The sequence below is a fragment of the Littorina saxatilis genome, unplaced genomic scaffold (assembly GCF_037325665.1).
Source record: "Littorina saxatilis isolate snail1 unplaced genomic scaffold, US_GU_Lsax_2.0 scaffold_417, whole genome shotgun sequence".
Classification (NCBI taxonomy): Eukaryota; Metazoa; Mollusca; class Gastropoda; order Littorinimorpha; family Littorinidae; genus Littorina; species Littorina saxatilis.
This window is the reverse complement of record NW_027128316.1, coordinates 95,053-109,572: the sequence shown is the minus strand read 5'-3', so window position 1 is coordinate 109,572 and position 14,520 is coordinate 95,053. Positions and strand designations below refer to the sequence as shown.

The 14,520-nt window shown below is 43.7% G+C and overlaps 2 protein-coding genes across 2 annotated transcripts; one reads left to right on the top strand and one right to left on the bottom strand.

Moving 5' to 3' along the window:
- Positions 1–7,888: 7,888 nt before the first annotated feature.
- LOC138956676 (high mobility group nucleosome-binding domain-containing protein 5-like) lies at positions 7,889–8,549 on the bottom strand. The gene has a single exon (XM_070327975.1). It carries the CDS (start codon positions 8,495–8,497, stop codon positions 7,889–7,891), a length of 609 nt encoding a protein of 202 aa, XP_070184076.1. The 5' UTR covers positions 8,498–8,549.
- Positions 8,550–9,073: 524 nt separating this feature from the next.
- LOC138956674 (uncharacterized) lies at positions 9,074–12,215 on the top strand. The gene is made up of 2 exons (XM_070327973.1): positions 9,074–10,326; positions 11,358–12,215. The coding sequence occupies exons 1-2, from the start codon at positions 9,477–9,479 to the stop codon at positions 11,426–11,428; spliced, it is 921 nt and encodes a 306-aa protein (XP_070184074.1). The 5' UTR covers positions 9,074–9,476; the 3' UTR covers positions 11,429–12,215.
- The last annotated feature ends 2,305 nt before the right edge of the window (positions 12,216–14,520 follow it).

Here is a 14,520-nt window from a genome sequence, read left to right as displayed (position 1 = left end):
TGTTTCGTTCAATGGCTGAAACTCCCACGGCTTTTACGTGTATGACCGTTTTTACCCCGCCAAATTAGGCAGCCATACGCCGCTTTCGGGGGAAGCATGCTGGGTATTTTCGTGTTTCTATAACCCACCGAACTCTGACATGGATTACAGGATCTTTTCCGTGCGCACTTGTTCTTGTGCTTGCGTGTACACACGAAGGGGGATAATGCACAAGCAGGTCTGCACATTAGTTGACATGGGAGATCGTAAAAATCTCCACCCTTAACGTTGGACTTTTCTCGGAAACTATCAAAGCGATCCGGCTCATATTTTGTTTAGTCGTGACCTCCAATGACCTCTACACTTTAACGATGGTTTCGTTGACCTTTGACCTTTTTCAAGGTCACAGGTCAGCGTCAAAGGAAAAATTAGACATTTTATATCTTTGACAAAGTTCATCGGATGTGATTGAAACTTTGTAGGATTATTCTTTACATCAAAGTATTTACATCTGTAGCCTTTTACGAACGTTATCAGAAAAACAAGGGAGATAACTAGCCTTTTCTGTTCGGCAACACACAACTTAACGTTGGGCTTTTCTCGGAAACTATAAAAGTGACCGGGCTCAAATTTTATGTGAACGTGACTCCCAGTGACCTCTACACTTTGACGTCTGCTTTGGTGACCTTTGACCTTTTTCAAGGTCACAGGTATGTCTTGAAGGAAAAAAATTGAAATATCATATCCCTGAAACTATTCATCGGATTTGATTCAAACTTTATAGGATTATTCTTTACATCAAATTATTTACATCTGTATTGTGTTGTGAATAGCAATTTCTTCCTGTCCATCTGATGCCTCATATAATATTCAGAACTGCGAAAGTGACTCGATCGAGCGTTTGCTCTTCTTGTTTATCTTTATTTTGTGTTATCTCTGGAAAGGGGCCTATCGCTTTTCCAAGCTTCGAACGTTTTTCGGACTCTTTTTGTTTCGTTTTTTGTGTGCTCCTGTTTGTCTCCATCCTTTTCTTGTCTTCCTCTCGCTAGATCTAAATCCGCCGTAAAGTATTTTCGTCAATCACAACATTTCCGTGAAATTCTCTCTCTCTCTCTCTCTCTCTCTCTCTCTCTCTCTCTCTCTCTCTCTCTCTCTCTCTCTCTCTCTCTCTCTTTCTCTTTCTCTCTCTCTCTCTCTTTCTCTCTCTCTCTTTCTCTCTCTCTGTCAGTCTCTCTTTCTCTCTCTCTCTCTCTCTCTCTCTCTCTCTTTCTCTCTCTCTCTCTCTCTCTCTTTCTCTCTCTCTCTCTCTTTCTCTCTCTCTCTCTCTCTCTCTCTCTCTCTCTCTCTCTCTCTCTCTCTCTCTCTCTCTCTCTCTCTCTCTCTCTCTCTCTCTCTCTCTCTCTCTCTCTCTCTCTCTCTCTCTCTCTCTCTCTCTCTCTCTCTCTCTCTCTCTCTCTCTCTCTCTCTCTCTCTTCAGTACAGCTTTGTTGCGTCAGTGCAATCTACTCTATAATTCTTAACTCATGTCAAATGAACTTACATTTTTCATTTAAGCAATGTATTGTATGTAAATTAATGATATGTTCTTACTTTCATTTTATTTTAATCATGAAGCAATAGTTTTCTTTACTTGCTTATTCTTTAGCAATTTTAGACTAGTCCCTCTTTAGGGCGAGGGCCAGATGTAAAAAAGCAGATCACTGCTTACTCTATTACCCTCGTTAAATAAAGAATTGTTCTTGTTCTTGTTCTCTCTCTCCCTCTCCCCCCACCCCCTCTCTCTCTCTTTCTCGTCTTGTCTAAAACTGCGCCTTCTTCAAGTAACATTCTCACAAGGCCACTGCCGATGACAGAGACAGAGGACCCCTGTGTGTCGGACAGCCACGGACGATGGCGAAGACCAACATAAGAGTGTGCGGCCAGGCTGACCGAGTCTATTGGAAGAGACAGGGAAAGTCAAACGTGAAGAGAAAACAGGTCCGCAGCAACTAAAACATCCACGCTCCAAGCATATCAGCGGCCATATTTGTTCAAGACCCCTCAGGTCATTCATGGAGAGAGGGCTGTATGCGTCCTCATCTCTCTTTTTTTTTGCGTCTTAGCTGTATCCATCTATACATTACCGTTGCCAGTTAAGAATGGACGAGGTCGCGGATTGTTTTACTTATGCTTGAGGTACGAGGAATATGTTATTTTTTTATATCGTGTGATTTGCTTAGGCTATTAGAAGTACACACCAGATTTTATCCGTATTTTATCAGCATTTTTTAAAGATATTTGTTGGATGCGGGTCGTTTGTGTTCTGTTTCTAATGTATTACCTGTGTTTGAAGGACGTGTAGTTTTGCGTATGTGATGCTTATGATTTGCTTTGGCTATCAGGATTGTGTTCTGGCTGTATCAATTTTGATCTGATCCGGGATGTTCTGTAGGAGGCTTGTGTTTTAAGGTGGCTCGTTGATATTCTGAATCCGATGTTGCCCTGATTGAAGTATGATGAGCTTTTTAAAAAAATTAATTACAGTTTTAATTGTTTGTTTTTTATCTTACGATTTGCTTCTGCTATGCAAACTTCAGACTGGTCATATTAATTATGTTGTCAACTTGGAGATGCTTCTCATGTTTGAAGTAATATTCATCTTTGTTTTGCTTTCCCTAGTTCTATGTACATCCGTACACATAGCTGGCATTTACCAAGTTTTGATTGTTGATTGTCTTTTATTGCTCTTTATTTCAGAACTTGTATTACTCTTTGCAGCTGACAAAAAGTTTGTTCCATGGATGTTCAGAAGCCAGTAGTACAGTATTGTTTTCCTCAACCCCGCTGCCGAGTTGCAAATGTTACTCACAATTCTGCTTTCTGTATTTCTGCATTCGAACACAATTGGCTTACTATTTGCAACAGATCGTTTTAACTTTGACAATCTGCATCAAATGTGTTGTCGTCTAGACTTTTGATGCCCATCTGCGGATGTAACTGACGTCTGATTTGAAGAAACTATTTTTCTACAATGATTAATTTGGACCTCGGATTGCAGAGTGATTCCTCATGCCATGTTAGCTCGGGTTCTCCTTAAATTATAAATAATGGTCTCTCATAATTTAGAGAGATTGGAGACGATCGAAGGTCGCTTAGTTTAGAAGCGCGCCCGTTATAGGGTCCCCTCCCCTATACTACGCACGAAACACCCACCACGACAAACGAGACTTCCTTTGAAAACAAGACAGTTGAACAGGAAGGCAAAGGTACCTCAAACATGAGTAAAATAACATCCTTCCCCGTGGCTATGTAGTATGCCGCAGAAGCGTATAGGTATATACTCATGACCTTGGCCTAACAAACATAGATGCCTTTGACCACCGAGAAACTGGAATGGACAAATTGTGGACACTGCATCCACCGCAAAGCAAGAAGGCGGGAGGGGGATGCAGAGGAATTTACATGGTGTTAAAAAAACAGTTCTTTCTGTGTAAATGATTCGGCTCACCATCTCGGATCTGGCCAGACTTTTACATGGGACTTTTACATGGGACTTTTACATGGGACTTTTACATGGGACTTTTACATGGGACGTTTACATGGGACTTTTATATGGGACTTTTACATGGGACTTTTACATGGGACTTTTACATGGGATAAGACCATCCCTCCAGTTAAATAAACACACACACAAATCAGCATCCTCACGGTTTCAGAGCGTGGAAACCATTTCAGATCTGGCCAAGCTTGTACATGGAATAAGACCATCCCTCCGGTTAAATAAACACACACACAAATCAGCATCCTCACTGTTTGGTTTAAACAAAATTTTATTCAGAATTTATTCGCATGAACAGTTCAAAACATACAGCTAGGACACGCACTCACTGTTTCACGCACAGTGTGATATTCTTTGATGAATAGATTTGACCGATTGCTACAAGTGTCCATTAAGAAATCAAAACTGTTTTACTCTGCACAGAAAAAACCCAGGATGTTGATTTTTGGTATATGTCCAAGTGGAGGAATGGTTTTGTCCCATTTAGAAACAAATACCCCACTGACCAGATCGGAGACAACGAGACGTGAAAAAAAACCCATACAAAACAAAAACCGGAAAAAATGATTATATACAAACTTAAAAAAAAGTGTTTTGAGTCTTGATAATTGAACAAGGATGGATGTGTATATGCATAAGAATTTATATGTTGAATGTTTTATCAATCGTGTTTTAACAAAGAGAGCTAGAGTGGTAACGAACAGACCAAGTCTTGATAGCAAAATCAAAGAATGAACCAGAAAAAAACAAAGAAAGAGGGCATGCCTTGGGCATGCAACTGTACGTATATGGCCAAACTTCTTCGCCGGGAAGAAGTAGAGCCGATTGACGCCACACGAAGGAAGGGAGATAAACGCGCAAAACACTGGAGAAGATAAGGAAGAGTTACTGGGAATGGATGTACAGAAAAACCATAAAAACCAAAATCGGTTCAGCGCTGCGCGCTGAGAGCACGTGTTGAAAATTTTCATCGACCAGATTGTGTCCGGGGTCTACCTGAATATGCCCACCAAATGTGAAGCAGATCCATCGGGAACTTTGGCAGTGCATCGCGAAGTGACAGACAGACACACACAAGCCGTATATATAGATAGAAGGTCATTTTCCCGATCGATGGTCTCTGCCTGACCTAAAATTGTAGAAAACCCAAACCCAAACAAACAGACAGGCAGATAGACAGACAGACAGACAGACGGGCAGGCAGGCAGACAGGCAGATAGACAAGCAGACAGACAGACAGACAGACAGACAGACAGACAGACAGACGGGCAGGCAGGCAGACAGGCAGATAGACAAGCAGGCAGACAGACAAACCTAGCAGCAGAGGTATGTAAAACAAAAGGTGACGTTTTATATCTGTGTCACAAGACTTTTTTTTTTATCAGAAGACATTGTTCATTGCAGTTAATATCTTGCTGATATTCTCAACGCTTGACAAATAGAAGTCATGAACACACAAAAAGTGTAACTTGATGTGTGGTTTCTGCGGATGAAAAGTCTTCCTCCATAGTTTCATGTTCTTGAAGTATGTGTTACACACGGTACAGCTTTCGCTGGAGAGCTACGTACATTTAGTAACAAGCTTGATGGCATCTTCTGTCTTTGCATACACAGAACTTATTCAAAAGGAATTACACTCACGTCAAGTTTTCGCATTCATCTTTGATTAGATATCTTTTGCATGATCACATGCATGTCACAGGCACATATCTACTAAGATGTCCAAGACCAAGGAAATGTAGGTCATAATCTAAACATTGGACGCCAATGCCTGAGTTGTCTCAATAACAAACAAAGAGAATGTTACACGTATATATGTACAGCGAATGCTTCTGCTAGCAAAAGTAAACCCCGGAGGCAGATATAGATGTTCTGTACCTCAAACATGACTGTTATGTCTAGCGTTGTAGGGACACAGTAGACGGTTATAATATTGGATGCATAAGGTCAAACGCAAAAACCTAATTATGACTAATATAAAGATGTATACACACGAATGCGGACACAAACAGAAATAACAAAAATAACGGAAATAACCTCGAACTTAAGGAACATTTCTTGCTTGGCTTGGTGACGGCCAGTTCCTCCTGCGCACCACCCCTGGTCTCTCTTTGCTCACAAAGAGACTAACATACAAACACAGCCACAATCACACACATACACACACACACACACACCCACACACACACACACACACACACACACACACACACACGCGTCTAACAGCCCCCCCACACACACACACACACACACATAGTCACTGTCAAACGCTGACATAATTTATTTGACTCGGGTGCTCAATCATGCAGCAGCAGCCGCGACAAATATTACCTCCCACGTTGGTGACAAGAAGCCCCTCCCCCTGTCTCTCTCTTTTTTTGGGTCTGTCTGTCTGTCTGCCTGTCTGTCTGTATGTCTGTCTGTCTGTCTGTCTCTGTGTGTCTCTCTCTCTTTGTCTCTGTCTCTCTCTCTCTATCTTTAGCTCCCTCTCTCTCCTCTCTCTCCCTCTGTCTGTCTGTCTGTCTGTCTGTCTGTCTGTCTGTCTGTCTGTCTCTCTGTCTGTTTGTCTGTCTGTCTGCCTCTCTGTTTCTCTCTCTCTCTCTCTCTCTCTCTCTCTCTCTCTCTCACACTATCTTTAGCTCCCTCTCTCTCTATCTCTCTCTCTCTCTCTCTCTCTATCTCTCTCTCTCTCTCTCTCTCTCTCTCTCTCTCTCTCTCTCTCTCTCTCTCTCTCGTGAATAACAACAAGAAAGTAGTGATTTTTAAGGTCAGGTATTGCCAGCTTGCATATAAGTTTTTACATTTAGTCAAGTTTTGACAAAATGTTTGAACATAGTTGGTATCTTCCAATAGGTTTGAGTTCTTCACTCCTCTCCAAAACGCAAACGTGTGTGATCTAATTCGATACATATACAAGACCGCTCTATCTTTAATTTGAATGGGGTCAACCTCAAACTGAAACAAAATCAGTTTGACGAGGAATGGTGATATATTTATTATACTTTTTACTTTTCTTTTGCCTTATCCAAAATTAGTCTGTCTGTCTGTCTGTCTGTCTGACTTTCCGTCCGTCCGTCTGTCTGTCTGTCTGTCTGTCTGTCTGTCTGTCTGTCGGTTTGTCGGTCTGTCCGTCCGTCCGTCCGTCCGTCCGTCCGTCCGTCCGTTCGTCTGTCTGTCTGTCTGTCTGTCTGTTTGTCTTTCTGTCTGTAAAGTTTTTGTTTTATCCGTAAATTATTTCATTTGTTTTGTACAGTCTAATGATCGTTTTTTCAAAAAGACATAATAAAATTAATGTGTGTGTGGGGGGGTGGGGGGTGGGGGGTGGGGGGAGAGGACTATTATTTTCGTGTTCTAGATCTCATTTCAAACATCACTGTAATGCTCCAAGTAACGGATCATTAACACCAGGTACTATTCATTTTCTGGAATACACACGAACGTTCTGTATACTTCCTCACAGTCAATATATCCCTTTGTCACAATATTAGCTCACATACATGTACTGTACTTTGTCAATTACACTCTTCCTTGACCAGACGATTGACCTAACAATTAATTCCTCTGCTGTTGTTTTTGCAGGCTTGACCGGCGGTGGTGGTAGATGTTTTCAAAGCTTAGGCTGACCTGTCGCGTGATACCATCTGACCAAGGCCAGCCGATTTGCTCTGCATGGACAGAGGACACCCAGTGGCAGTGGTCACATTGTGAAAGTTCTGGTCACTGCTGTGAGGGTACCAAGAATAAGAAGAGCCCTTTGTTTTCTTCTTCTTCTTCTTCGTTGTCGTCTTTTTCGTCTTCGTCGCCGTCGTCGTCTCCTTGTTCTTCATCTCCGTCGTCGTGGTCGTTATCGTCTTCAAGTGTTCTGTTATACGACGACAAGAAAACCTTTGTTTCTTCTCATTGTTCGTCTTCGTGTGTGACATCTACAGAGAATCAGAACGCCATTTTCTTGGCTGATTTATCAAGGAACGATCAGAACACGCGTGTTTCGTTTTGTTCGTCTTCGTCTTCTAAAGAGAATCGGAACACTTCCACCTCGGTTGCTTCGTCGTCGATTGTTTTGTCACGAGAAAATCAGAACACTTTTGCCTTAGCTGATTCGTTTTCTTGTGTTCAGCCACGAAGGAATCAGAACGCTTTTGCTGCAGAGGGTTCGTCCTTGCGCAATCTGTCACAAGAGTATCAGAACCCTTTCGACTCTGCAAATTCATCATGGTGTATTCTTTCTGAAGACAAACAGAACGCATCGGCTGCTTCGTTGTTTAGTGTTCCAGAGGACCGACAAGACTGCGATTTTTCGAGTTCGTTTTTGAAAATTCTTTCAGTCGACGCTCGAAAGACATCTATTTTGAATCTGTCGCCCTCATGTGCTCAGTGTGCGGACGATAAAAGTACGTGTGTTTTCATCCCCTCTTCGTCTTTTATTCCTTCGTCCGAGTCATCCTTGACATCTTCGTCTTTTATTCCTTCGTCCGAGTCATCCTTGACATCTTCGTCTTTTATTCCTTCGTCCGAGTCATCCTTGACATCTTCGTCTTTTATTCCTTCGTCCGAGTCATCCTTGACATCTTCGTCTTTTATTCCTTCGTCCGAGTCATCCTTGACATCTTCGTCTTTTATTCCTTCGTCCGAGTCATCCTTGACATCTTCGTCTTTTATTCCTTCGTCCGAGTCATCCTTGACATCTTCGTCTTTTATTCCTTCGTCCGAGTCATCCTTGACATCTTCGTCTTTTATTCCTTCGTCCGAGTCATCCTTGACATCTTCGTCTTTTATTCCTTCGTCCGAGTCATCCTTGACATCTTCGTCTTTTATTCCTTCGTCCGAGTCATCCTTGACATCTTCGGATTTGTCTGTGTTACTTTCTTCGTCGTTTCCCTTGTCGTCGTTTACTCTGCACTCGCCATCGTCAGATTTGAGTGCATCGCCGTCTTCGTCTTCTTCATCGTCGTCTTTTACACCACACTCGCCTTCTTTCATCTTTTTCGACTCTTCATCATCTTCACACACCTCGTCTTCTTCCTGGGATATAGCGCAGGACGTTCTTCACATCACCGCTACCCCTACTCACTCAGCTTTCAGTGTAACAACAGCCACCATCACAAGTTTGAAGAGCAGTCTTGGTAGGTTGAATTGCACGCTTGTGTATTGCAGACCGTCTACAGGTTATCTTGTGTGCGCTGTACGAGCGAGAGAAACTTCTGCCAGTGATACACATCTGAAAAAAGTACGTACGCCATATAGCCACACCATCCTTCCAGTTTGTTCAGTGAATTTCACGGATTATTGTAACCAGTGCTGTGCTCGAGTTGGACTAAATCACAGTATTGGTCTTGAGGGTTTTGCTCTTGTTTGTCGAGATCTGTGTTCTTGTGCTGTGACAGTACACTCTCCACGAAGTGATTCTGACTCTGATGCTCAGATAGACTCAATTTCTAGCAGTGACCTTGAACGTTGTGAAGAGCTTCAAACGTTTGAACTAGCTGATGATTCTGAAGACCTTGAACTCCTTGAAATGGTGTGAAGTTTAAAGTTGATGGGAGAACAGGTGCAAGCGTAGTGCTAATATTTCTGGATGGGAAAAATCACTTACATTCATTTACAACTGTCTAACCCTGTAATTTCGTCGCCTACGTACGTTAAATGCTTGTAAGTGTAGTGCAAGGCAAGAGCTAGAAGACCCCAAAGACGTATTTTGCCTAGTTTAGAACATTATACACCTTCACTGAATAACACGTGTCTGTCACACTAATCGGCAGGCAGTATTTTGCCGCTTGAGACCTTCAGAACAGATACTCAGTGTGACAGATGCCATTAGAGTTTTGTCAATTTGAAAATCTCCAAGCTGGCTGAAGTGTGTGAGAATCCTGCGCAGATTCATCTGGCTCAAGATCTGCCCACAGTTTTTAACGCCAACGAAAACTGTTATGTCATTTCTTCACAAACCCTTCACGTGGACATGGATAGCGCAGACAACAATCCGACAGAAGCACCTTCGAACGGTCACGTGATGAGCCTCCAGGAGTTCGAGCAGTTGCCTCCCCTTATGCCAGAAGACTCGGAAGAGTTACCGGCCATGTGGGAAGATGGCGGTAGACTAACTGTGGCCAGCATCGAAAACAGTCTGAATCTGAGTGGGAAAAGTGTCGAGGGCCAAGGCCAATGGGCCATTGTGTCGGAAAACAGTGTGAGGATTTTGGCCGAAGACGGTAGCAGCCAGAACGGTCCGAATGATGCAAATAGCGCTTGTTTTGAAGAGAGAAGCAGCGCCATCGAACAAAATCTCTCCGAGATCTACGAATCGCCTTTTCAGCAGCTGAGCTACGCTACCAACCCCCACCATCAACCAACATCCCACCCCGCCGCCGCCGCCGCCACCTCTACCGTCAAACCTACCAACTCTCACCGCAAGACCGCAAGGTTTAACCTCCCGGACACCGATGAGGACGACTCTCCCGATCACCTCCTCTCCCCCACCTGGACTCCTACAGACACCAACGGCAACGAAGACCTTCTCGACGGCAACGGCAACGAAGATATGGATACCGACACAGTGTCTGAAAACGTCGACCCGTCGACTGTAGTACTTGCAGCGGCTGGCTCAGAGAACTCGGACAGTCCTGACACAAACTCGGCGATGAAGGCTTCGATAGCACGTGCGGCGCTGCGGGCTGTCAGCGGGTACAGGACTTGTGACGATGCTGACAGCTACGTGGGCACCCGGGTGAAACCCACTCTCATCCTGGCCCGCGCCCCTCCCAGCCCCTCCGGCATTCTGCGCAGAACCAACAAAAAGGCAGCAGCGAAAGGTGAGAGGGGGGGGGGGGGCGGGGTGTGTGGAGAGGGGAGGAGTGGAGTGGACGGATACTGGATATGAGGGAAGGTGGAGGGTGGGGGGGGGGGTGTTAGAGGCGGTTTGTAGGGAAGAGGGTGTCTTTCTTTCTTTCTTTATTTGGTGTTTAACGTCGTTTTCAACCGTTCAAGGTTAGGAAGAGGGTGTGTTTGATAGTGTGTCAGTTTGTCTGTGTCACTAACACAGAGAGAGAGAGAGAGAGAGAGAGAGAGAGAGAGAGAGAGAGAGAGAGAGAGAGAGTGGTGTGTGCGTGCGCGCGCGCGTGTTTGTGTGGTTTGAGTGTGTGTGTGTGTGCGTGTGTGTGTGTGTGTGGTGTGTGTGTCTGTGTGTGTGTGTGTGTGTGTTGTGTGTGTGGGTGTGTGTGTGTGTGTGTGTGTGTGTGTGTGTGTGTGTGCGCGCCCTGGTCGGTCGGTTGGATTGGCGATTGGTGTATTATTTGATAGGTTGGTTGGTTGGTTGGCATGGCGCGTAATTTTGTTTTTTTTATTTGCTTATTCAGTTGCTAAAGTACAGGGCGCGCGGTTGGTTGGTTGGCATTTGGTCAATCGTTCATCCACTTGTAAGTTGGTTGGCTGGCTGGCACGGCACCTATATGTCGTCCTCACTTTCAAACCTTCAGCTTGTTAAAACAGCTCACATTGCTCGAATAACAATTTCTACCCCACCTATGTTGACCAATTTTTTTTTTTTAGCCGAGACCAGCTGTGCTGCAGCAGGTCACTCAGAATTGTAGTAACTGTGTAGTAACTGTATATCAACACGCTGGAATGCAGGCGTTATATGGACGTTACAGGAAGCGACTGAAGCTAACAGTCTGAGCGGATATATCCGTACCTGGTCAGATAGCGCCATATGAGTGGGTACAGATACATCCGTGCCTGGGAGACAATGAGTTAAATACCCCCAGTGGTTTTACTCACGGTTCTTCTTAATGTGACCAATAATGTTTGTCATGCTCATTTATTTCTGTTTAATTGCTCTCTCCAGCAGGCCATGGTAGTGTGCGGTGGGCTGACGGAAGACCTGTTCCTTCTCCTGAGGACACAATACCCGAGTGACGTTATCGTGCAGCGTGACGCTCAGTTGTTCCCTCGTGACGTGCCATTCAAGCGAGACCACTTGTGAAGCATTTGGACGATGCTTCAAGGAAGCAACACATATACACATTTTAACTACAAACCAAGACTCGGAACAGTTAACTGTCCGGTAGCTTGGAATGGCGCTGCGATCGCTGGTCTATCCAAATGTCTAATATAGCTTTAATTCTGCTGAACGTGCGTGTATATATGACAAAGTATTACATGAAAGTAACAAATAATGCAAAAGCAGAGATGCTGCTTGGCTTGCTTCGGCAATCGGCGAAACGCCGAAACTTATACCAATCGCCTAACACATTGCCGTGATTTTGACAGAACTTGTTCACGGTTGGGGAAAGGTACTGGCCAAGGACTGCCTTATAACTTGCAAATAATGCTAAACTTTGTGTGGCCACTTGAGAAATGTTGTCAAAAAAGAAAAAAAAAACATTCGTGGCAACATCCCTGACAGGTTATACTAGTGAATGCCCCTCAGAAGGAGATCGAGAGTATTATGGATACTATGTAATGTCTTCTCGGCAAACTTGTGTGCGGTGTGTATGTGTGTGTTTGAAATCTTTTCTGTTTTGGAAGGGTAAACATTGTGTAAGCTGGACCAAGCTTCTGCATTTGGTACAAGCAAGATACAGATTAAACATGTACGGAGGTTGAAGCTGTTTTCCGCAGCTTTAACATATCGTTCTTCCAACGTGAACCGTCATTTTAAACCATCCCAGATATGTCCAGAATATTTTACTTGGGTAGGGATCACTCGTAGCTTTTGATTCGGGAAACTGCCGTTTTATTTGAAGCAATATTTTGTATAGTTTAAAAAAAAAATCAAGACAATTTTGGTTATTAACTCAATGTTACCAATTCAGGCCTGAAAGTGGCGAGTATTTTACTCGCCATGGCGAGCAGAAACATATATCTGGCGAGTAGAAATGTTCATCTACTCGACAAATGCGAGTAAAATTGCTGAAACAAATTGTTGGTTTGGCTAGTAAAGTTTGCTCTCTGGATAGTAAATTTTCCGAATCACTAGCCAAAGGCGAGTACACCATTTATTAGACTTTCAGGGCTGCAATACTACTCAGACTCATTGGTAAGTGTATCCCATGCTGAAAGTTTTCAGCAACCGAGTAGTATTTCTTGCAGTGATTATTCTGAGTAATTTTTGTGTGCGGGCTAAAAGGAGAGTGTGAACTGTACATCTATTCACGATTGAATGCGACACTGTCTACTGTGTGTGTGCGTGTGTGTATGTGTGCTCACAGGCTAACCATTTCTTTCCTTTTCTGTTTTTAAGAAAATATTTATATAGATGTATATATTTTCTTGTTGTTGTTGCGAGCATCAGATACTGTTGTGAAAGCTCCCTTTAAGTCCGTCAATACTTTGGCGAAGTCCGCTTCGCGAAATCTACTCCACGAAGCTGGCTGAAGCTTTAGCAGTGAATGTTAGGGAAAAGAGACTTCGCGAAGTCTACTCCACGAAGCTGGCTGAAGCTTTAGCAGTGAATGTTAGGGAAAAGAGACTTCGCGAAGTCTTCTCCACGAAGCTGGCTGAAGCTTTAGCAGTGAGTGTTAGGGAAAAGAGACTTCGCGAAGTGCAATTAATGACAGCCTTTAAAGGTACCCTCTTTCCCGCGTACGTTTTCATCGCCACAGATAATTATGTGCCAGCTTTCAGCTTTCACATAGAATTACTTCAACAACACGTGCTACTCTGCAGAGGAAGCAGCCATACTGTTGAGTTGTGTCGTGTGTTTGTGTTGAAGGATGCTTTTATCTAATGGCAAAAGCCTGAACAGGGGTTGTGAACGAGAGTTTACGTGTACTCGCTATAACTGATATTTAGTGATGTGCTTCCAGGGATGGCCAATTAAATCGTCCGCCCGATCGCCAGGGGCGAGTACAAAAATTCGCCGGGCTAGTAGAAACCGCCTGGCAACTCGCCCGGCTGGCCAATGAAAATTCTGGTCAAATGCAACACTTTTGGTTTTAATATCGAGTGTTCAAGCCATATAAACACTGCAGATCAACGGTGGTATGTACCGTGCCAGTGACATTTCTGGCGGGCTAGTGACTTTCTTGGAGTTACTCGCCCGGCTGGCGAGTCAAACTTTTGAGATTTGGCCATCCCTGGTTTCATTCACTCACACATCTGTGCAAGTGTAATTTTCGAAGTTCGATTTAAACTGTTACTACTACAGTGCCCGAATCAAAACGCACATAGTGCCTTCTAGACACCGTTTTTTGTGTTTGTCAAATGTGCTTCTTCTGCTTAGCATAAATGTTTTTGGTTATTTTACCAGACAACGATGAGTATAAGTTGATGAGTTACAGTGAGTTTCCTAAACAGTGGACATTGACAATCATTTTTTTTTCGAGAATGAAAGTTGCTAGTTCATGTCAATATAAGATGTTTGATGGGTTGTTGACAGACCAGCTTTTTTGTCTGTCCGAGGGGGAGCATATCGTCTTTTGTTTCATATTTATTGACCAAGGCCGCGGTCAATAAATATGAAACAAAAGTCGATATGCCCCCCGAGGACCGACAAAAAAGCTGGTCTGTCAACAAACCATCAAACATCGTTTTTGTCATCATTTTGGTAGTGAGAAAACAAGTGCACAATCAACCCAGGGAGCCATGCTTTGAAACACGGGTCCCGTGCTGATAACCACACGGGTCCCGGTTTGATAACCACTGGCAATCAAAGATGGCGTGTGAAAGCAACTTTCTGTGTTTTTGAGTTCATTAAATGAGTTGGGATGAATATGTCAGGTTTGAGGATGCACAGTTCTGTAGGTTCATCTCGGTATTCCACCCCCTCGGCTTCCAGTGTTGTAAATATTAAGCTGAGCACGGTGATCGAATGTGGAAGCTACGTTTGGTCAAAGGTCACAGAAGATTTGCGTCGTGCAGCGAAGGAAAGAATCGCGATCTTGTTTCCGACTCGGTACCTCTTTGTTTTTCATTAGACCTGTCATTCTGCTTGCTCGGCTTTGTTAGATGTTTGCATATCGTGTTGCTATTTTCTTTGCTTTTATTATTGTTTCTTACTTGTGCTT